Raw genomic sequence first — 21510 nt, 5'->3', positions numbered from 1 at the left:
CCCCTTGCTGGGCCCTGGGCCCCTTGCAGAGGCCCAGACCCAGCCTCCCTCCCAAACCTACTGCTCTGCACCACCCAGAGTGGGGCAGCCCCTGCACCCGGAGCAGGATGTGCTTGAGGCAGAGGGCCTCCGAGATACCCCCTCCTCCTCAGGGGCAGCCCCATCAAGATGGACCCAATGCCTCCTCCAGAGTGGCTGAGGGTCTCCTCCCTGCCTGTCTGGGTGCTTGTAAATGTTCCCTGGATATTGGTGTCTCAGGGCCTGAGCTGCATCGTGCAGCCCACCATGCTTCACTGAGGCGCAGCCGCCTCTTGTATGTTGAACTGACCCCTTGAGGCCACTAAGGCCTGGCTGCGATTCATATGTGGACTCCCAGCAGCCTCTTCGGGGGCTGATTTTGGAAACAGCGCACCCCCGCTTTGTCGGGGTTGGGGCGGGGGTGGTCTCGGCAGACCCGCCCCTCCTGCCGCAATCCTCTGCCAAGTGTGCCAGGTTGGTCCAAGGAGACCCTCTTTACTTGCCGCCGTGCTGCGCGGCCTCGGGGTCGCCGGCCAAGGCCTGGGTGTCCCCTCTGCAGTGGCGATGGGTCACGGGATACTACGGTGTTAGTGATTGGGATGGGCTGGACAACACGGCCAGGCCCCCTGTCCCTGTCGGGTCTCTGCGCTGGGCTACGGCAGGGTCCGAGGTGCCTGGACTCCGTAGGTGAGAATGGGTCACCAGCCATGGGGGCTGTGGGCCTACGCAGCAGCCGCCGACTCCCAGGACCCACCACGGGCGCGGCCGGCCGCTTCCGGCCAGGGCCGGAAGTGATCGGAACGCAGTCGCGGAAGCCGCGCTTGAAATGCACTTCCGGTCTGAGGCGGCCGCTCTCCTGGCGGCTTCCGGAAGGTGGCCCTGGGGCACCGGGAGCGCGGCGCTGACTGTTAGTCCTTGGGCATTCTGGGACTCCCAGAATGCCTTCTCCCGCCCACCTTCTCTTCATTCAGTTCCGGGCTCTCTTCGAGAAGAAGCCCCACAGCTTCCGGGGAGGGGCTAAGGGGAGACGCTCAGACGCATGTGCAAAGCGCACGCGTCCCGACAGTACCCGGGAGTGGCGGCCAAGTGCCTTGAGGGAGATGTAGTTCCTCAAACGCGGTCGCCTCTTCTGTCGACCTGCGGAGGACTCGATTTCCCAGAGGGCCGAGTGCGGCGCAAGGTGGAGGTGGCAGGCCTGCTGAGATCTGGTAGGTAGGTGGTGAGGCAGGACTGTGCTGCTGGCCGCTCGGGCCTCGCAGTGACCGCTGTCCGCAGCCCGCTCCCCAGAGTCCGGGCACCCCGACGTACTCCGTGTCCTCACCCCTCGCGGACTGGCCCTTGGGACCCCGAGCCTTCTTTAGGCCCGCGTCCGGGCACATAGAGCGGAGAAAGTCGAGGCTGGGCCCCAAGGGCAGAGAGGGAGCTGACGAGGCAGCCAGTGGGTCCGCTCCCAGGGATCTGCCCTGCCCAGATCCCAGGCCTCAGATCCCCGCCCCCGAGCCCAGCTCCTCAGCCCGGACTCCGCTCTGCCCTCCACTGAGCTCACGAAGTTCTCAGAGAGCTCCAGGAAACAGACTCCTGGATCCCGTCTTGGGGCCCGATCCCCATCTCCCGCCGGAGTGCCCCACTGATAAAGCTCCTTCTCTTAGTCGCGGTGACGTCCCCGGCCGTGCATAGGGGACGAATTTGGTAAGCAGGAGTCTAGTTAGAAATGCAGTCTTGCCTGCAACACCCTGAGTGACGGGCAGATGATGCCCCCTCTCTGGCCCTGCCAGCTCTAAAATAGGCACCAGTGGGGTGTGCTTTGTACCGCCTTTCTCTCCTGGAGTTGTCACTCCGTTCCGGGAGTCATGCCCCTGAGGAATGGACATCTCACCTGTGTTTGACTTGGTGCAAGGCGCTCAGAGCCACTGCTTGTGCACGTGGCCTTGTCTTTGGTGGGCGCAGAAGCAGTGGGTCACCCTGGGTGAGGAAGGCTTGGCGGGGAGGAGCTAGTGGGTGGATGGGTGAGTCTGGGCAACCCTCTGAGCCTGGAAAAGGAAGCAGCAAGATGCCTGGTCACACTTGGCCACTAACCTGATGTTGGCAGTACCTCTCCACTCAGTTGAGAAAGGTGAGGGGTGTGCAGAGGGGGACAGGAGAAATGTCACTGGAGGCTGCTCCAGGAGCAGCGGGGCTTGCCTCTGCTCAGCAGGGCTGCTCCAGGTGATTAGTGATACCCCAGCTTCCTGCAAGCTTGTGCTCAGGTGCCAAGGACTTTGCTGCAGATCCCACTCATGCTCCCAGGGCATCTCCTAGCAACCAGGAGCAAATCTCCTTGCCACGGGCAAGTCAGGTGTTCCACCTATTAGAGTGCTTACTGTGTGCCTCCTGCCGCCCTAAGCCCTGGCAACCTGCTTCCCAGAATCCCCACCCCACCCTTACCAGCAAGCCTCTTAGACGCTTATTCAGACTAACCTGAGAAGATGGACTGAGGTGACATTGTCAAAAGGACCTGCTCCCAAGCCTGGCCTGTGTGGGGGCTCTGTAAATCTAGACCCACTCCCTGGGGTCGTGGACCTCTTCCTGTTTGCTGTCTAGTCTAATGGCCGACCCTTCCTCCCCACCCTCAGCCACCTACAGATGAGCTGCTGAGCAGAGCTGTGCTGGCCGCACTTCTGGGACTGGCACCACTGAGGACCCGAGCTGTGATTTGCCCACCCACGCCCCAGGTAGGTGAGACAGAGACTGGCGGAGAGGGCAGGGGGTCGATGAACCCTGTCCTTTGCTTTATAGGACCCAGCTCTCTGTGCGATCCTGCCATCTGCCCAGGGGCAGGGGGTTTACAGGAGGGACTTGGCTAAACGCCTGTTGTTCTTAGAAACAAACCTCCAGGGCTGTTTTTGTCTAGGTGGAGCGTTGCCTGGGGACACATGGCTGAGGCGGGGGCAGGCGAGCATCCCCCTGGCTCGGAGGTCGAGCAGGGAACAGAGTGTGGCCCCCCGCCTTCCGACACCATCTCTCTCAGCGACACGGACTCCGACCTCAGCCTGCCTGGTGGTGCTGAGGTGGAAGCTCTGTCCCCTGAGGGGCTTTCTGGGGAGGCCCAGTGGGACTCAGGCCCTGATGAGCCCCTCTTGCCGCCAGAGGGCCTGCCCACAGCTGCGGTGCAGCCATTCCATCTTCGAGGCACAAATCCTACATTCTCCCAGCGCAGCCACAACATCTTCGACTGCTTGGAGGGGGCAGCCAGGCGGGCTTCTCCCTCTGTGTCCCACTCCAGCCTGGGTGACAGTGGGGGCTTGAAGCGGCCACTGGTGCCCTCAAGCCAGCCTCTAGCGGGGGGCCAGGCTAGGGGCAGTCAGAGTCCTGCCTCCCTGAGGGTGCCCCCTGTCCCTGACTATGTGGCCCACCCTGAGCGCTGGACTAAATACAGCCTGGGAAATGTGCCTGAGGCCAGTGAGCAGAGCAACAGGGCCACTGCCCTGGCCTTCCTGAGCTCCCGGGGTCTGGCTGCCCCCAGTGACTGCATGCCCTCCTTCAACCAGAACCCCTCCAGCTGCGGGGAGGGGAGAGTCATCTTCACCAAACCGGCCCGAGCCAGCGAGGCCAGGCCTGAGAGGAAGAGAGTCCCAAGGAAAGCGGGAGAGCCAGGCCCGGGTGCCCCTGGGGACCTGGGAGTAGTGGGGGGTGAGGGTCCTGTGGAGCTGGCCCACCTGGCCGGGCCTGGGGGCTCGGAGGCTGATGAGTGGAGCGGCCCTCATCGGGGCCTGCAGGAGGTGGGCACGCCAGAGGGGGCTGCCCACACTGGGTCAGCAGCAAGCCCCCGAGCAGTGGAGACTGTTGGCTTCCGTGGCAGCAAGAAGAGGAAGAGAGACCACTTCCGGAACAAGAGCAGCGCGCCAGCGGTCCCCGGGGCTGAGGTCTGAGGTGGGACTGCCCGGCCAGCCTTCTGGGCCAGGCTGCCCGCCAGCTGGCCAGGACCACTGCGCATCTGGGGTGGCTGTGTGCTGGGACCCGGGACCCCACTGCCTCGGGAAGGGAGCCCGCAGGCTGCCTGTCGGTGGTGCCAGTGACCTGGCTGGGGTGGGGGGGCAGTCTGTGGAGCAGAGACCTTGCCGGGGTTGTGGGCCAGGGGGTGGCGGAAGCCCTGGCCCACCAGGCGTTTGTGGGGTGACAGTAAAGGCTTTGAGTATTCCTCTGGCTCTGTGTGTCTGTGTAGAAGCCCTGCCCACAGAACCAGTGTGCTGAGGCCTTCTCTGCTCCAGCCCACCCAGTTCCTCCCGGCCCTGCGTTTGAGCGTCACTAAGTTGGGGAGGGTCTGAGGGGACCCCCTGCCCCAGTCTCGAGCAGGAGGTAGAGATGGCCCCATGCTCCTCCAGCCTGTGCCCCTGAAGGGCCGGGGTGGGGCAGACCCCTCCCTGGAAGCCTGTAGACCACAGGCCTGGGGACAAGAGGGCTTAACAAAGTGGGTCCACAGAGGCCTGAGTGCAGCGGGGCCTGCTGGGGCGTGCCCTCCCGCAGGTCCTGTGATGCCCGCTGTTCTGCTTCCCCAGGACTGGTGAGCCATGTGCAGGGGCGCTGCTGGTGAGGCCAGGCCGAATGGCTGGGGAAGGCAGACAGTCCCCTGTGGGTGCGGGGAAGGCAGGTGGGATTGGGCGTGTCCCCTGTGACTAGTGGCAGGACGGAGGGTCAGCCAGCCTGCTGTGCTGCTGACCATCTGGGCCCAGGCCTGGCTCTGCCGCCCCAAGGGAAGGAGGTACTGGCTGGCTGGGGGAGCACAGGAGCCTGGATCCCACCCCCACGGGGCAGGCAGGCCCTGTCCCTGCCCAGCGTGCCTCACAGGCTCCGTCGGAGGTACGGCAGCTCAGGGGCAGAGGAAGGTGCTCTGGGGCCACTGCCCAGGTTGGACAGTGTGGCCTTCAGTGTACGGGGTGCTGCTGGGGGACACACGGGGGCGGGAGAAACACATGCACTGCACGCTGGCCCTGGGTCTTAAAGGACAGAAATTCTAACCACTCACTTGAAAACAAATCAGTCTCTTAGGCAACACAGGCCCAGTAGGGGACAGGGACGGGCCCAAGACTGCTGCCCGCAGACGGGAGGTCCCCGGATGAGGCGCTCAGGGAGTGCTGGCCGGCCTGGCCTGGCCGCGCAGTCCTGGCTGAGGACCCGGGGAGGGGGCCCACCGCGAGCTGCTCCACTCCCAGGCCTGGGCAGTGCCAGCAGGGCAGGGACTAGTTTCTTTTGACACCGTCACAGGAGCCACCAGAGGTTGGGATAATTTGCTGTGGGGCCCAGGGTGACCAGCTAAGGGCCACCCCCCACCTCACCACCCTTATCTGGGCCTGGGGCTCTGGGAGAGGTGGGCCCCACAGGCTGACAGTCTGGGTGGCCTAGGTGTCCGAGGGCAGGTGGCCAGCCTCTTCGTGCTCCTTGCTGCCCAGGCCCCCTCCGTGGTCAGCAGAGGCTCGCAGGTCCCCACCACCAAAGTTCCAAGAGTCTGGGGGGAAGGGAGACCCTCCTCAGCTGCTGGGGGCCTAGCAGGCCGGCCCGGGGGGTGAAGAGGTATGCTGCCCAGACGTGAGCATGGGCACTGTGGCCTTGGGTGGAGGGGGGAAGCTGGGGCAGCAGCCCAGTAGGGCTGGTGCCAGGCAGAGCTTTCCGGGTCTGAGTGGTCATGCTCACACCTGCCGGGTCAGTGGGCTTCATCAGAGGGCACCTGCCCCTCCCTGAGGACCAAGGACAGGTGGGAAGCAGAGGCCCAGGGTAAGGCTGCCCCCAGGTCAGCTGGCTGGCAGTGAGCTTACCCGTGCCCACCCATCGCCTCCGCCCTCCCCAGACGCACACTCACTCCAGTAGGCGCTGCCCTGGGCCAGTGTGTCTGCCATGGAGGTCAAGAGCACCGTGCAGTAGTCGATCTGCAAGTGGCAGGCACTTGGGGCAGCAGGGTGCAGACACACCTCCCCTGAGAGGGCCCCTGCTGCCCCTCAACCATCCCTCTGGGGGCTGTACTCAAGGGGCGGGAGGGTGACCAGGTTCCAGCTGTGTGTGGCGAGGACGGTGAGGGGCTTTAGTGCGGGACCCCCTCTGGGGAGGGTGTGGGGTCTGTCTCGGGTGCTTGGGTGGGGGACAGGCACAGGTACTGAGCCCCCTGGGTCTTCCCCCGCTGTGCCCTGCTGCTGAGCCTGAGCCTGGATGCAGGCCGACTGTTTGGATGTCGGGGCATGTGGCTGTGGGCCAGGGCCCCCCATGTCCCGCCCCAGGTCTCCAGCCAGGAGAGAAGAGCCCCGGTCGCCGGCCTACCTGGGATTCCAGGCGCTGCACCCGCCTCTCATGCTCTCGTAGCCCCCCGAGGTACTTGGCGATGAAGCCCACCCTGGGGAGAGTCGGGAGCAGCAGGCCGCTGAGAGCCCTGGGGTACTCCGCATCCGGGGAGTTTCCCGCCCCCCCCCACCCGGGCCCCCTAGGGGAGGGGCTTGGGGTCACTGAGGCTGATGGGGGCCCAAGTCCAGAGTCCGATACCCTTTCCCTCACCCCTGGACACGGGTACAGAGAGGTTTCGTGCCTTCCAGCCAGAGGCAGGGTGCAGGTACGGGCTGTCCCCACCCTCAGGCAGGCAGGGACCTTGGGCCTGAATAAGGGCTGCGGCCTGAGAGGAGGGAGGAGGGGGAGGTCCACTCTAGAGACCCCAGAACAGGGAGACCCTGTGAGTATTGGCCCCCGGCCCCCGAGGGCAGGGCAGGCAAGGCCCCAGTAGAGCCTGGTCGGGGCAGGAGGCCTGGTGCTGTCCCCGCCCTCCCAGCCTGCTTCCCCAGCTCAGATCCTGACTCGCACAAGATGGCCTCACCCAGCGTTAAGGCGGCCAGATGCCCCGCGGTGGTAATGCCAGGTCCCGGGGAGGTCTTGGGGGGCCCTGCCTGGGCAGGTAGATCACCAGCTCGGCCAGCCCCTCGGCACCCTGCAGGGGACACAGCCACCCGCCTCCAGGGAGGGGCCATTGCACTCAGCCCTGGGGTCCTTGGAGGGCCCTGCAGACCCCGGCACCTGTGGGCGGTTTTCCGCAGCACTTCCTCCCCACTGTCTTTCCTCTGCCTCTCCAGCTTGCCCAGGTAGTTCTCCTTCTGAACTGCCTCCCAGGTGACCATCTTCTGGTCCAAGGGCTCTGGCAGGTCTCTCTCTGCAGAGGTGAGGGCAGCTGGGGGGCTTGGCTGGGGCCAGGGGTGCCTCGGGGGCCCAGGGCAAGCACAGTGGCTCCAGGTGCCAGGAGCCCTGCCCCCCGGCACTGCTGGTCCCTGTAGGTGTGCCCAGGCACAAGGTGGAGGAGCAGGGCCCTCCGGGCTCTCAGCCTATGCCGCGGCCGCTCTGGGCCTGTCCAGGCCTCGCCCTTCCTGCCTGCCTGCTGCACTGCCTGTCCCTCCGGCTGGGCCCCCAGCACATGGTCCTGGGCCGCCAGGCCATGTCCAGCCCCGTGGTCTCACCCAGGCGTGCCCGCTTCTGCTTGGCCTCCTTCTGGAAGACCCTCTTGAGCACCAGGCTCAGGTGGCTGAGGAGGATGAAGGGGGGTGCCAGGGAGGGGCGCTCCTGGTACTCCATGATGAGGTGGTAGCGCTGGAACTTCCAGAACGTGTCGGCATTGCCTTGCACCACCTGGAACGTGTAGCTGGGGCAGCCCGGGGCTCTCAGGACCCCCTGCTCTCCCCTCGCCCGCTTCTCGCATCTCTTCCCATCCCGAGGGCAGCTGCGGCCCTTTCAGGAACGGAGAGCCTGCTCCCCCTTCTGTGATGGTCCCGGATCATCGATTTCCCTTGGGTGTGTCTAGAGTGGGGTCTGCTCATCTGGGGTCTTCCACCACCCCTCAGCTCTCCTGGACCAGCCCGGGTTTCTGGACACACCCAGAGCCCCAGCTTCACAAACCCAGGGCCTGTTCCCTTGGGTGGGGGTGGGAGGGGTGGGGGGAGCAGCAGGGGGCAACTCCTGGGGCAGTGGGCTTGGGAAAGAATCCCATGCCCCCAAACCAAACCCTGTGTCTGCTGCGCACTGCACCACCTCCTGGACACCCAGCCTTCTTCCACCTGCACGTCAGGCGCAGTTGGAAGGGAAGCCAATGTTGGGGCTGATACCCCAAACCCGGGCCTCTCCCTGCACAGGCCCTAGCCCGCCTGGGGGCCGGGGGCATCTGCAGCCTCAGGTCTGGCCAGGAGCTGGGGTCCCCAGGGCTACCCACAAGTGGATGGAGCAAAGGTGGTGGGGGGCACCTGAACATGGCGATGAGCAGGTTCATGAGCAGCACGTTGGTGACCAGCAGGAACGCGACCAGCAGGAGGATGACCAGCCAGTTGGCGTAGAGGTTGGGGCAGGAGGGCGAGTCCTTCAGCAGCAGAGGGTGTGCGGAGCAGTTCACGCGGGCTTCTGAAACCCAGGGGCAGTGAGGGTGAGCAGGCCGCCCCGGGCAAGCGCCCTCAGTATTCAGTGCCCCGGCCTGGGGTCAAGGCCTCCCTGGACAGAGGGTGCTGGTCAGGTGGCCAACTGGCATGGTTCACTAGGGATGATCTGGGTTTTAGCACTGGAAGCCGCCTTGCCAGGACACCTCGGTCCGGGTGAGCCAGACAGATGGTCGGCCTAGCAGTGCCGGTCCCGCTGCCTCCCGCCGCCCGGCTGCAGCCACAGCCAGGACCACAGGCCCTGGGGGCAGAGCCAAGGACATTTTGGAGGGTGGGGACAGAGGACCCCAGTTTCTACTGGCTGTTGCTTGGGATACAACCCTCAAAGGCTCTGCTCACAGCGGGTTTGGGGAGAGCTGGCCTAGGCGAGAGGAGCCGGTGTCTCCCGCAGGACTTCTCAGAGCCTTTATAACACTACTGCTTGTCAGTGGGCTTGAGCTGGCAGGCAAGTCTGCACCATTTCCAAAACATACCAAGCCAGGATGCCCTCCACCTGGTGATCGTGACACTGTGGACACAGCCCCCCTGGGCTGGGCAGACCTGGACAGCATTTTCTGCCAGGGAGTGAGCATCTGATTGGGCAGCGGGGAAGGCCGAGGGCTACCCCGGGGCCAGAGGAGCACAGCACCCAGCACCCCCCAGGCAGTTCCTGCCCCACCTGCCTCTCTGCAGGGTCCAGACCAGCCCACGGCACAGGAGGGGCCCTAGATGCAGAGTTTCCGCGTGTTTTCTCAGGATGGCTTGTGGCTCTCTGGGCCATGTGTGTGCGTGTCTGTGTGTTCACACATGTGCACACACCCACACGCTGGACTGTTTCTGTGCCTGCCTCTCAGCCTTCGTGCTGTGACTAAGTCCAGGGGCACCGGGGAGTCAGTCTCCATGTGCCTCTGTCCCGACCTGTGTGCCTGGGTGTTGGCTGGTGAGCCTGTTGCCGCATGTCCATGTCTCCCTTTCTGGGGTGCCTCTCCCCTTTGCCCTGTGTTGCTGTGACAGGGTGGTCCACTGTGAGCTCTCGTGTGTGTGGACGGGGTCAGGCAGGCAGCATCGTTCGTCCCCTGCTTGGCCGTGGATCTGCTCCAGGCTGATTCAGGACCCTCCTAAGTTACCCTCAGTGCCCCAAGGACTGGGTCGGAGCCAGGCCTAGAAAGCGTGTTTGTAAAGCTGTAAATCTGATAAGATTGGCTCGGCAGTGGTAACAAGGCCCTGGGCCTCCTCCATGATTGCAGGCGCCACCAGGCCAGGCTGGAGATTAAATTGTCCCTGGGGCCTGGATTGCAAAAAATGGGCTCTGCCATTGTGCTCAGCCCTGGGCCTCAGCGGTCTGCAAGTTGGGGGTGCTGCCTGAGCCTCAGTTCCACTCTCAGCCTGGGCATGTTAGTAAATTGCTGTCCTCACATGGTGGTTAGTAAGCGACTGGGGCTGAACCCCAAGAGGCCTGAGTAGATGGGAGCTGAGCAGGGGGCAGAAGGCAAGGTGCAGCCTCAGCGAGCAGGCCTGTGGCTGGGAGCCGTGCCTCTGATGGGTAGGTGGGTAACAGGCCTACAGCCCGGCAGGGCCACGCAAGGGGCAGAGGCCAGGCCGTGGGGCCAGCTGGAGCATGTTGGACCCCAGGTGATGGCCAGGGATGGACTGGGGTGGCCCTTGTTCTGTGTCCGCAGTGCCAGCCCTGTCCTCCTTGTGGCCTCGTATCTGTTCCTGGCCAGAGGTCGGGGCTCCGTGGCTGACAGAAATGAGCCTGCAGCTGCCTGAGGACTGGGCCTGGCTTGTGTGGGTTTGCAGGGCCCGGTGGCTGGCCTCAGGGACATCCCCAGTTCAGCCAGCTCCAGGCCAGTCTCACGTGACCCCAAGGGGCCCTTCTTGAAGGCCACAGGTCCTGGTCTTATAAAAGAAACTTCTAGAAACTAGGCTCAATTTGACAGCACCCTGGGGTGGGAGTCCTACTCAGTGATGCAGAGGCCCCCCAGCCCGGCCTTGTGCTGACCGTCAATCTCGTCCAGTGGGATCTGTCCGAAGATCTGCAGGTAGGGCCGGTAGAGCACGCGGCGGAAGATCCACTCCAGGCGGCCGTCGTGAGGGTGCAGCAGCGCCTGTGTGGTCACGCCGTAGGCCAGGAGCCACACGCTCAGGAAAAAGAGGAAGAAGAAGATGTCCTTCATCTGACGGGGCAGGGAGAGGGCCGTTAGCCGCTGCCTGGTGGGGGCCGTGTTTCGCCAGCCATGCCCCCAGCCCCGGCAGGGCTCACCATCCGCTCCACGACAATGATCTTGGGGCCCAGCTGCTTGTGGATGGCGAAGATGTGGATGAGCCGCAGTGTGAACACCATGAAGTCGAGCGCGAGGATGGCACGGCCGGCCTCGAACACCGAGGGCAGCATCCTGGGGGAGGACGGCGGCTGGAGCTCGGGGAGGGGGAGGGCTCCCTGGGACACACAGCCCGGGCGCTGGGAAGCCGGGGCTCTGAGGCCCGCGGGCTCCATTCTGCAAGCGGCCCTGCCCCCAGCCTGCCTGAAGGCCTTCAGGCCCCCAGACCTGCACGTGACGCCTCCTGCGAACAGGAAGATGGCCATCATGTCACATTTGTTCCAGTTGTCCTCCACGTAGAGGGTGAGCTTCTTCAGCAGGTGTGTGTCCTCATCGGTGAAGAAGCCCTGGTGGAAGGCCAGAGGGTCCACTGCCAGCCGCCCGGCTGCTGCCCCGGCGATGGCCCCGCCCACACCAGGCCAGGACTGGAGGGCCAGGGCGGGGGCGGCGCTGCCACCCACCTGCCGGATCTCCTCCAGCACCAGCGTAAAGACCCAGAAGTAGAGCATGACCTCGGGCCCTGCCGGCCCCTGGGGAGGCGGCCGGAAGTCCACCAGCAGGGTGTAGGCGAACAGGAAGAGGAACGCAAAGTATGTGACCACGTTCCCCAGGAACACGGTCACAGGTGCACCCCAGAACTTGCGCCAGCGTGTGAGCAGGAAGGCGGCACGCGGCCCTCTGCCGCCCTGAACCCTGGGTGCCTCGGCCAGCTCCTCCACCCTGTACCACAGGGGAGGCCATGCCAGTGGTGAGGCGGGTGGCCGGGTGCCCCGTGGGGCCCCACCTCTGCCCCCAGGAGTCCAGTCTCCGGGCCACAGGCACCAGAGCTCTGGGCCCTCCCACCTGCCCCGGCTGCACAGCTGGCTCCTCTCCGTGCCCAGGCTGTCCAGCTCCTGCAGGTCATCCGGGCCCGTTCTCAGTGGGCCCTCCTCACTGCAAGCACAGGGGACCTCAGGGCCCGTGGGAAGGGCACGCGGAGGCGCCACTTGGCCTCAAGCACCCAGCCACCAGCGGAAGTACAGGGCACAGGTGGGGAAGGAACGCAGGTGGGGTCAGCGCACAGCGGGGCCGCACAGATGCTGGACCTGAGGGGCTGCGGAGCCTGCTACCCCTGGCATGCGAGAAGCCCTGGGCCCCCAAGCAGCTCAAGCAAGCCTCCTGCCATGGCCAGTGGACCTGAAGGTGATGAGGTTGGTGTAGATGAGGGCTGGGCAGAGGAAGGCGCCTAACAGCCGCAGGACGGGTGTGCCCGAGGCCATGTCCCCCCACCAGATCTTGGTCAGGAAGGCCTGAAATAAAGGCACGCCTTAGCCCAAGCTGCCCTGCCTCTGGAGCGCCTTCACCAGAAGAACCTCCAGGGGGGTGGGCTGGCCTCAGGAAGTGGCGCTGCCACCGAGACCCAGCTCAGAAAGGTCCTTGTTGCACAATGGCTGGTGGAGGACGCTGGGTCGTGCCTTCCAAGAAGAGTGTCCGCCTCCTGTGCTCCAGACCCAGCTTGGCTGGGACTCAGCAGTGAAGGTGAGGCGGCTGCAGGCTAGCGGGAGGCAGGGGAGTCAGCTGGGGCGCCTCCCCCAGGCCAGCAGCTCACCTGCACCCCATCATGGGCAAAGAAGGCCTTGGTGTCAGCCTCGGTGGCGAGGTGCAGACAGGTGGTCCTGCTCCAGCAGCGGTTCCGGCGCACCAGCAGGGCGAAGGCGTGGTCTTCGCTGTTGCTGTAGCACTCAGAGAAGAGGTCTGCCCGCGGGCACCGGCCACTGCTGTGTGTGCCCGTGCCAGCCCCACTCCCTCCTCCTCTGCCCCGGGTCAGGCCCTGTAGGACCTGCTACTCTGCCCCATGCCCACCTTCCAGGGGGCCCAAGAGGCCTGGGAGGAGCCAGCCAGGTGAGTGTCATGTCCCCGCCTGGCCTGCCCATGGCCACTTCCGCCCCCATCAGGACCCCGGGAGCCTCAGTCACCCCGATCGTCCCCGCCCGCGCAGGGCCCAGTGGACACCCGAGGTGCGGGGCTGCCCTCGTCTTCGTGGACTTGTCTGCCCCTGTTAGGATTTTAGGGCTCATCTCCCCACTGGGAGGAGCCACTGGCCCAGAAGGTCGCCGAAGCCACTGCAAACCCCACTGCACCGGTCAGCCTGACCGCCTGGCCGGTCACTCACCGAGGGCCAGCTGCTCATATCTAGCCTCACACATGGGGCCCCTCTTGGCCGCCGTCTCCAGGTGGGACATCTCCTTGAGGATCTTGCAGGCGGCCAGAGCGGCGGCCACGCCCTCCTGGCCCTAGGACAGCGGCTCTGAGAAGCTTGCTCCCCCCCACCCCCCGCCCGCGTGGCCTCTGTGCCGCTCACCATGGCCCAGAAGTAGCTGGCCATCTCGTGGCGGCTCTGCAGCACGGCCCACAGGAACAGGTCCCTCCAGGGGTCCTCGCTCCTCTCGTTCAGGTCCAGCAGCCGTCTCCGGCCCTCAGGCTGCCTGGCCGGCCCGCTCTCCTGGAGGACAGGGTGTCAGCCTCCAGCTGCAGCCATCCCCTGCCCTCCCAGCCCACCGCTCACCGCCTGGTAGAGCCCGGGGCAGGCGTCCTGCAGGAAGTCCTTGAGCACACGGGAGACCTCGAGCAGGGAGAAGGCGGGCGGCTCCCGGGCCTGTGGGGTGGCCAGGCCGGCCAGCGCCAGCCGGCCCCCCTGGCGTTTGTGCTGCAGCAGACCGAAGAGCAGGCCCTGGGGGGTCGCCGAGAGGTACAGCTGCTGCAGCCGCCCGTACGTCAGGAAGGCCGCCACGTCGGCGCCGTTGTCCACAAAGAGACGCACGAACTCCGGCTTGTTGCTCATCAGTGCGTCCATCAGCACCTCCTCCAGGTCACGGGCCTGGGGCGGCCACAGGGACCCACCAGGAGAAGAGAAGGGGTGAGTGGGGGCCGGTGGAGAAGGGGCCTGTCTGCTTGGCGGTAGGTAGGTCCACAGCAAGTGGTAGCTCTCCAGCCCCATGAGGGAGGTGGCACCCCTGGAGGTGCTGTGGCCTCCCTCAGTGACAGCCGGGCTGGAGTGGGCCCAGCCCGCAGCCCTCGGGACACCCCCCCCGGCCCTCCACACGCCCCTCGCCCTGTGTGGGCCAGAAGCAGGATTCAGGACGCGCCGACTGGCTGGGCGGGCGGGCCACCTTCCACTCCACGTCCCCGCTGAAGATCTCACTCTTGGCGATGTCCACGTGGCCCCAGGCCATGGCCAGCCTGAGCTCGTCTAGGTAGTCCTGTGCTCGCTGGCTGTGGCTCTTGCAGGCTGTGGGTGGGGTGGGCAGGGGGGCTGAGGGCTTGGCACCCTCTCAACGGCTACCAGCGCAAGATGCCACATGCCCCTAAGAGCCAATGTTGGGAGCCCCAGGGCCCCATGGGACAGTGGGGAGCAGGCTGGGGGAGGGGCCAGGACCCCTGTCCAGAGGAGCCTCCCCGCACCGCACTGCCCCACCGGCCTGGCCCTTTACACGTGCTCATCTCCAGTGAGAATGCACACTGAGGGACAGCCATGAAGGGAGACAGCCCAGGTGCCCGTCCACGGAGGCACAGAACACCGTGGGCACAGGGCAGCCATGAGCAGGGCAGAGGCTTGCACTCCCACACGGTGGCCCTCAGCAGCATCGGGTCAGTGAGAGAAGCCAGATACCAAAGGCCACCGACTCCAGTCACAGGAAATCCCCCCAGCGGGCAGATCCTCAGGGCAGGCTGGCGGCTGGCGGGGGTTGGGGGAGGGGGGAATGAATGGGCGCCGGGTCTCCTTCGGGGGTGATGACAGCGTTCTGGAGTTAAAGTGCTGCTTGCAGGGCCTTGTGACTGTACTGAAACCACTGAATTCAACACTTTAAATGGTTTTTCAAATTGTAGTTAAGTGTATCTAACCTAAAACTTCTAGTATCTGGACCGTCTGCTCACAGAGGCCGTGGAGCTCTCCCATCACAAGTGCGCTGCCAAAATGAGCATGGAGCCCTACACGTGTGCTCACATGCACGCGGTAGAGTCCTGTCCTGGGCCTCCCGGCCCCTGACATCCTGCCTGGGCGGTGGTCCTGCCCCAGGTGCAGGACCCTGGAGGCCGAGACCCAGGCTGGGCAGGGCTTGGAAAGAGCCTCAATGCAGGCCCAGAGCCCTGGGTGGCCATCCTGCCTTGCCTGGTGCCCTCGGCAGGCCTTCCTGCGGGTGTGCGGCAAGGCCCTCACCTTTCACCAGCGCCTTGAGGATGACGGTCTCCAGATCCTCGGAGCTGTCCTGTTCGAAGTCGTGCACGGTGAGCAGGTGCGGGTAGGAGGTGATGTTCTGCAGCTGTGGGCACAGGACAAGGGCCATGAGGTGGCCCCATGGACGGGGTCCAGTACAGTGGGCAGGCTGCAGGCTCAGTGTGGGTGGAAGCAGAGCTGGGTGCCCTGTATGTGAGGCTGTGTCCCAGAGAGAAAGCCACCAGGTACACTGGCCACCAACAGGGCCCAGCACAGTGCCACCCGTGAACTTGGGGGGAGGGTTTGCTCTTATCCCTCTGCTCTGTGAGGGCCTGCAGCAAGAGCCAGCAGGGGGCCTTGTGGCAAGAGGGCCTGGGCTTTCCAGGGAGCCCCGCCTGGGAGGAGGGGGTCTGGAAGCCGGAGGGGAGGGTGCAGTGGGCGGGCAGCCCTGGCCTTTCTGACTGGGGCCTCTGGCATCTCATACCAGCTGGGTCCAGTACATGATGTCCTCCCAGGAGAAGTGCTGGCTGGGGAACTTCTCTTTAAACTGCCTCTCAACCACTTGGGGCACCAGGAAGTGGGGCTGGCTCATCAGGGCAGCCAGCACATCGGCGATGCCCCCCGAGCCCGCCAGGATCAGCCACGGGGCAGCGTGCTGCTCCACAGCCCTGGACATCCTCTGGGGGTGGGGGCAGGGTGGACAGAGTGGACGCCCACTCAGCTCTGGGTTCCGTGCTGTGTCCATGCATGGTGTCCCAGCCCTCCCACCTCCTCCCATCCAGGTGGGAGGGCCCTGCAGGAGCCCCCAGGCGACCTGCCCTACCTCCAGGGTGCCGGGGTTGCCGTTGACCAGCAGACAGAGCACGGGGATCTCGATGCTGCCTGTGCCTGTGGATGGAGTGCCCGTGAGGCCCTCCCTGGGGGATGACCACCTAGGTCTCGTTTTCTGGGCAAATGGCGGCCAAGAGGTCTTTTCTGGAGAAGTGTGGGCTCCGGGCTGCACACCCAGGGCCGTTTATCACAAGCCCTTTCACCCAGTGACAAGGACACCAAGGCACACCCCATCACCCCATACTGCTGCTTCGTGGCTACTTAAACATAAAGTAACAAGTAGTCCGTGGCTGGCGGTCCCGGCACATTCCAAGGACTGGGCATCTGTTCCCCTAGAGGCGGACGTGCTCTGGGCTGCGCCTCTGGGCCAGCTGAGGCCCACGCACGGGCCAGACCACAGAGGCAGAGGAATGCCGCTGGCGGAGGTCTTCCCCAAGCAAACTGGAAATGAGACTTCCAGAATGTGAAGCCCTGACCTGGGGGTCTGCCGTGTGGCAGGAGTTTTGGCAGATCGCCTCGTAGGGCCCCCTCAACCTCCCAAGGTGCCTCCTGACTGAACCTGGGGGACAGATCGGGTGCCTGGCCAGCCAGGCTTCAGCAACCCTGAGCAGCACATTGGACCTACTGGGGTTTAAACACGCCTTCCTCTGCGCTTTCATTTTTAAAGAATGCTCAGTTTATAAATACTGATATTGTTTATAAGTATCAAAAGCAACTATGTATTGTGTGTATTAGTTACATCCTAGTATCTGAGCAGACCCAGCTTCCAAACCCGCCCCGCCCCAGTGGCGCCTGCCCCTTGCCAACACTGCCCCCTGGTGGCAGCATGCCTCACGGCCGCGGGAGGCAAATGGGCCTCTGGAAACAGGAATCTCATTTTCCTCCCCAAGCCCTGACAGGTGTGCCCAGGTGGAACTAGGGCAACTACAGCCGGGGCACCAGCAGGTGCTCTGCCATCTGGCGGGGATGCCACTGCCTCCCAGGCTACCCCCTCAGCAGTGTCCCAACCACCCACTGCCGCCTCCCGCACGGGCCCCGTATGGGCCCAGGTCTCAACACTCCCACACGCTCCGTGACTTCCTCCGGGAATCTCATTTCCCACCCTCCTGCCGGTCCTTCCAGCCCTGGCCACCCATACACGCACACACGCCGTGTCCCCCCACCTCCCTGGGACAGGCCTCACCCCCGTAGCCGGTCCTCTGCTCCGAGACGTGCTTCTCCAGCCGGAGCTGCAGCTCTGTCAGGCCGTCCCCCTGCCCTGGGGGGCCCGGCTGCACCAGGATGAAGTAGGCGTGGTTGCTGTCCAGGGAGCAGGTGGGGCCCTGGCTGCTGCGCCCATGGGTCGGGTAGTGGATGGCGGGGCTGTCCTCCTGGGCCCCCACCCCGACACATCCGCTGTGAGGCCGGGCACAGCTGCCCCTGCCCAGGCTGCTCCCACCACAACGGGCAGCCAGGGCCGGGCTGCTGGGGGGGTGTGGGCGGCCCGGGACAGGCATGCGCAGGCAGGGGATCCTCTGGACAGAACCCAGGACCGGGAAAGGCTCCAGTTCTTACCAAGGGCCGCCTGCCTCCTCTGGGCCCACCTTAGACAGACCCCAGGGTGGGAGCAACGGCCACAGGCTCAGGGACTCCCAGGCGTGCAGGGCAGTGGCCAAGTTGGGGCCCAGGTCCATTTGGGCACTGCTTTTGGGCAGGGCCTTGGAAAGCCCACGTCCCCATCCTAGATCTGCGCCTGCAGGGCGCCCAGCAGCCCCCCACCCCAGACCCTAGGCAACGCTGTCACCCGCCGGCCATGTGCTCCTGGGCCCACCTGCCCCACCTGGGCTCTGAGTCCTGACGCCTGCAGCCTTCCCTTACTGTCTTGATCCTTCAAAGCTCCTGCCTCCCTCTCCCCAAGCCCAGGAGCCCATGGGAAACCGCCTGTCTGCCCACTGCTGGCCTGGCACATGGAGGGACTCAGGAGGTGTTTGCCTGGTGGTCAGCGGGTGGCAGTGGTGGCCAGCCTGTGAGACTGCCTTGGTGGCCCCTGCACTGTGCTTCCTTCCCTTCCCGGGGCCACGGCCCCAGCCTTGCCCAGGCCCACCTGCCCGGTGGCTGGGGTGCTCTGAGCTGGGTGCTCACCTGAGCATCGTCCAGAAGCTGGCGGTGCAGGACTCGGCCCAGGGAAGTGATGCCGATGGCCACCACCCGGGCCTTGGAGGATGTGCTGGCCAGTGAGTGGTCACGCACAGCCTGCCCGATGTGCCTGGCAAGGCCCACACGGAGTGCGCTGGTCAGGATCCAGGCGCCTGTGGGATGGGGGCTCACTGTGCCAGGGGCCCCCACATCCTCCCCATCCTCCCCAGTGGGCTGCCTGCCTCCTCCTGCGGGCAGGGCATCTGCTGGGGGCCAGGCCCCCAGGTGCCAGAGCCCAGGAAAGTCTCCAGATTTTACAGCCTTGGCCCAGTCTGTGAGCCTTTATCTTTGTGACAGGCGTCCTGTGTCAAGGGAGTTAAGAAACCCCACACCCCTGGCCTGAAAATGAAGCCCAGAACCTTGGTTCTGACCCCGACAGCTGGCTGCCCAGATCGACCCCCCAAGGCCAGCAGGGCAGCTGTCGGGGTCCACCTTGGGCAGTGGGGCAAGGACAATAGACACAGCTCCCCGTGAGCCCCACGAGTGGAGGACCAGACCCCTGTCCACAGGGTGGGCAGGGACTCTCCTGGGGGAGGCGCTGGGCAGGGGACCCTCAGCCCCTCTGCTGCTGACCCAGGGGCTGCTGCCCCTGCAGGCATGTGGGGTGGCCTTGGGGCCCTGGGCCTGGGGCCTCACCCGTGCTCTGAGCTGCCTTCACCAGCCCCTTGCACAGGATGTCCCGCAGCCAGGACTTCATGGCAAAGGGCCGCTCCTCGCCCACCAGAGACACCACGAGGTTGGGGGTGGGCAGGTGCCACTCCGCCAGCAGGAGGTTGAAGAGCTGGGAGGGGGCCACGCTGCTTGGCACCTTCACAAACTGCAGGCAGGGCAGCCTCAGGGCACTGGGCATGGGCGGCACTGGGCATGGGGGATTTGGGGCATGGGGAGCCCTGGACCTTGGTGGGTGGGGGCAGATACCAGGAGGAGAAAGGCCTGAGACCCCTCTAGGCACAGGGTCAGGCAGGAGGCTAGGGCTTGGCGAGTCCTGCCGTGACCTGCCGTGTGACTCAGTTTCTCCTGAGTCCCGTCTGGGTCTGGCTTCCTCCTCGGTGAGAAGCAGGGGCCGGATAGAGGAGGGATCCGGGATGTGCCGTGCATGGGGCGAGGAGGCCAGGGCCAGATGGCATTGCCAGCTGTGGAGTTGTGCCCACCTGGGGGCTCTGAACACGGCCCTGAGAGCAGCCCCGGGGGTGAGTGGGCACCCAGTGCTCAGTGCACAGGGGCAGAAATGGGGGCTCGGGCTCCAGTGAGCACACAGTGGCCAGACGCCGGGTGTGGGGACCAGCCCCATGTCAGGCCGGGGAAGGGCAGGGCAGCACCTTACCTTACCTCTCCTCTTCCCAGACCCTCCAAAGTCAATCTCGCCCCAGCTCAGGCCCGGCCCCCGCCTGTCCCCAGCAGCCCCAGCATCCTGCACGGGGACCTCTCTGCAAGGACAGAGACAACCCTGAGGGCAGGAGAGGAGACCTGGGCCTCCCTCCTTGCCTGGGGCTGGGGGTGTCTTCACTAGGGAAGCCCCTCCCCCCTGCACAGGAACTGGCAGAGATCTGGGGCCACAGAGTGGAGAGGGGGGCCGTCTCCGACCCCGTGGCCTTCCTGCCTGAAGCCCCACCATTCCAGCCTCATCTACCCCGTGGGCAGTTCCCCCTGCCCCCGTTCCGCATCAGCCCCCAGCCTCCTGCACAGCCTGACCCCCTTCCTGGTGAGGCGGGGCAATCCTGGCCCCTGTGCCAGGCTCCTGGGCTTGCTTCTCACCCCATCCCTGGAGCCTCAGGCCAGCCACGCCCTTCACCACTTCTGCGCTGGCTTTGGCTGGGTGTGTCCTGGAACCAGAAAGACAGTGGGAATCTGGTAGCCTTCCAGACACCAGCCCACTGCCCTACACCCCCTGGGCCCCAGGACAGAGATGGGCACCCTGGGTGGGCCTGAGCAGAGAAGGCCAGGCCAGTGTGCACAGCTGGGTGCAAGGGGCCCTGGGAAGGCGGGGTGGAGGGAGGAACCGCCCCTCCTTGCCCGGGTGGGCCCAGAGGTCCAGGAGGAAAGGCCCTTGTGCCCTCCCCTGCCCAAGGGCCCTTCCCAGGATCCTGCCTCACCCCTGCCCAGCGCCAGGCTCAGTGCCCAGTGCTGGGCCCACATTACCTCCCTGGGGCCCTGCAGGGTCAGGCAGGTGAGCCCCACCCCACCCAGCAGGAACCAGGGCTGGGGGCCCAGGACTGGCCCGAGTGACAAGGAGCTGGGTCCCCTCAGACTGCCTTACTGCAAGCACCCGAAGTCTCCCAGCCACCCAGGAGGGCCAGCTTGCCTCTATGGTTTTCTCTGCAAACTCAGCCGGGGGCACACGGCTGCACAAGGAAGTCTCTCCAGAGCCCACGAGGCCCGAGGTCTGGGGGACCGAGAGGCCCTCCCCTTGACACCCGCACTCGAGCTCTGTCAGCCCCTCTGCTGTCCCCATCCGACCGGGGGTGTCAGCAGGCCCCCTTCCTGCTGAGCTATTGCCGCAGTGCCTCCGCAATCAGCCCCCCAGCCCTCCCGGCCACCAGAGGGGCTCTCAGTGAGAGACGGGGTCCTCCTGTGAAACTCTTTCTGCCGGCAGCTCCCTGCTCAGGGCACCCCTTTGCTTCTCAGAGAGGGGCGGCCTGTGTAGACAGGAGGGGCCAGCAGGCAGTGGACAGGGCACCTGCAGGCACGCAGGTGCCTGTGTGCTCGCGGGGCCCCACGTGTCCCTCAGAAATGCTTCCCAAGTCCTGGCTCCTGGTGCCTGCGCTGGGGCCTACTGTGGAAAGGGCTCTTTGCAGATGTGTCCAAGCCCAGAGGAGGTCATTAGGGTGGACGTGATCCGTGATTGGTGCCCTTCTAAGGAAAGGGAGCAGGCCATGGGACCACAGGGGCAGAGGCTGGAGGGACACGACCACACTCCCAGGACGCCTGGAGCCCCCGAAGGTGGAGGAGGTGGGAAGGGCCCTCCTGGCGTCTCCAGAGGGAGCCCAGCCCTGCTACACCTTCATTTGGGGGTTCTGGACTCCAGGGCATAAATTCCTGTTGCTTTAAGACACCCATTCTGTGGTCACTCATTCCAGCCGCCCCCAGCCCCTCAGTGACCCACACAGAGCAGACCCAGCCAGGCTGGCCGAGGCCTGGGGGTGGGGGTGGGGTGCCGAGCCTGGCAGCTCCCCACCCCCAGAGCAGGAACTTGGCACCAAGGGGCCTCAAGGGGTGGATTTGAATCTGGCCTTTCCAAGCTGGTGATTATTGGTTCCCAACAGGAGCTGGTGTTTGGGGACAAGACCTGGTGTTGGGGAGGACGGGGCTGGGGGGAAGTGTCCCAGGGCAGCTGGAACAAGTGGGGTTAGCACAGTGGGAACTGATCCCCTCAGCCTGGAGGCCGGAAGCCCAGACTCGAGGTGTGACTGGGCTGGCTTCCCCAGAGGCCCCAGGGAAGGGCCCTGCCAGCCTCGTTGGGCTCTGGGCTCCAGGGGTCCCTGGCTCACAGCCACGCCCTGCAGCCTCTGCCCTCAGCTCCACACGGCCCCTCCTCGGTATCTCTCTGTGCGTGTCCCTCTTATGGGGA

General features: G+C 65.2%; 3 protein-coding genes across 10 annotated transcripts; 1 reads left to right on the top strand and 2 right to left on the bottom strand.

The window, feature by feature from the left end:
* Positions 1–1068: 1068 nt before the first annotated feature.
* TSSC4 (tumor suppressing subtransferable candidate 4) lies at positions 1069–4194 on the top strand. 3 transcript variants are annotated; one of them, XM_036875771.2, is made up of 4 exons: positions 1090–1226; positions 1668–1707; positions 2631–2729; positions 2909–4194. In XM_036875771.2, the coding sequence occupies exon 4, from the start codon at positions 2931–2933 to the stop codon at positions 3924–3926; it is 996 nt and encodes a 331-aa protein (XP_036731666.2). In that variant the 5' UTR covers positions 1090–1226; positions 1668–1707; positions 2631–2729; positions 2909–2930; the 3' UTR covers positions 3927–4194. The 3 variants fall into 3 exon arrangements, with proteins under 3 accessions (XP_036731665.2, XP_036731667.2, XP_036731666.2); XM_036875770.2 differs by lacking the exon at positions 1668–1707 and having other exon boundaries at positions 1069–1226; XM_036875772.2 differs by lacking the exon at positions 1668–1707 and having other exon boundaries at positions 1083–1230.
* A 471-nt stretch (positions 4195–4665) lies between these two features.
* Positions 4666–16537, bottom strand: LOC118907362 (transient receptor potential cation channel subfamily M member 5). Of its 6 annotated transcripts, none has more exons than XM_057506728.1 (18): positions 15760–16532; positions 15421–15615; positions 14940–15042; positions 13891–14009; positions 13287–13598; positions 13083–13223; positions 12894–13014; positions 12330–12475; positions 11918–12030; positions 10970–11674; positions 10684–10816; positions 10423–10597; positions 8256–8409; positions 7479–7660; positions 7045–7177; positions 6304–6376; positions 5846–5918; positions 4666–5500 (listed from the first exon to the last, which is right to left on the bottom strand). In XM_057506728.1, the coding sequence occupies exons 2-18, from the start codon at positions 15610–15612 to the stop codon at positions 5394–5396; spliced, it is 2982 nt and encodes a 993-aa protein (XP_057362711.1). In that variant the 5' UTR covers positions 15613–15615; positions 15760–16532; the 3' UTR covers positions 4666–5393. The 6 variants fall into 6 exon arrangements, 5 of the variants coding, with proteins under 5 accessions (XP_057362711.1, XP_057362713.1, XP_057362712.1 ...); XM_057506730.1 differs by having other exon boundaries at positions 10970–11461; positions 11585–11674; positions 15421–16526; XM_057506729.1 differs by having other exon boundaries at positions 10970–11088; positions 11203–11674; positions 15421–16522.
* LOC130678873 (uncharacterized) lies at positions 16100–19248 on the bottom strand. Its single transcript, XM_036875884.2, has 4 exons — positions 18579–19248; positions 17889–18055; positions 16951–17137; positions 16100–16326 (listed from the first exon to the last, which is right to left on the bottom strand). Exons 1-4 carry the CDS (start codon positions 19231–19233, stop codon positions 16100–16102), a joined length of 1236 nt encoding a protein of 411 aa, XP_036731779.2. The 5' UTR covers positions 19234–19248.
* Positions 19249–21510: the final 2262 nt, after the last annotated feature.

This window comes from Manis pentadactyla, chromosome 9 (assembly GCF_030020395.1).
Source record: "Manis pentadactyla isolate mManPen7 chromosome 9, mManPen7.hap1, whole genome shotgun sequence".
NCBI classification, from domain to species: domain Eukaryota; kingdom Metazoa; phylum Chordata; class Mammalia; order Pholidota; family Manidae; genus Manis; species Manis pentadactyla.
The sequence above is the reverse complement of the archived record's forward strand: the minus strand, read 5'-3'. Positions and strand labels throughout refer to the sequence as shown.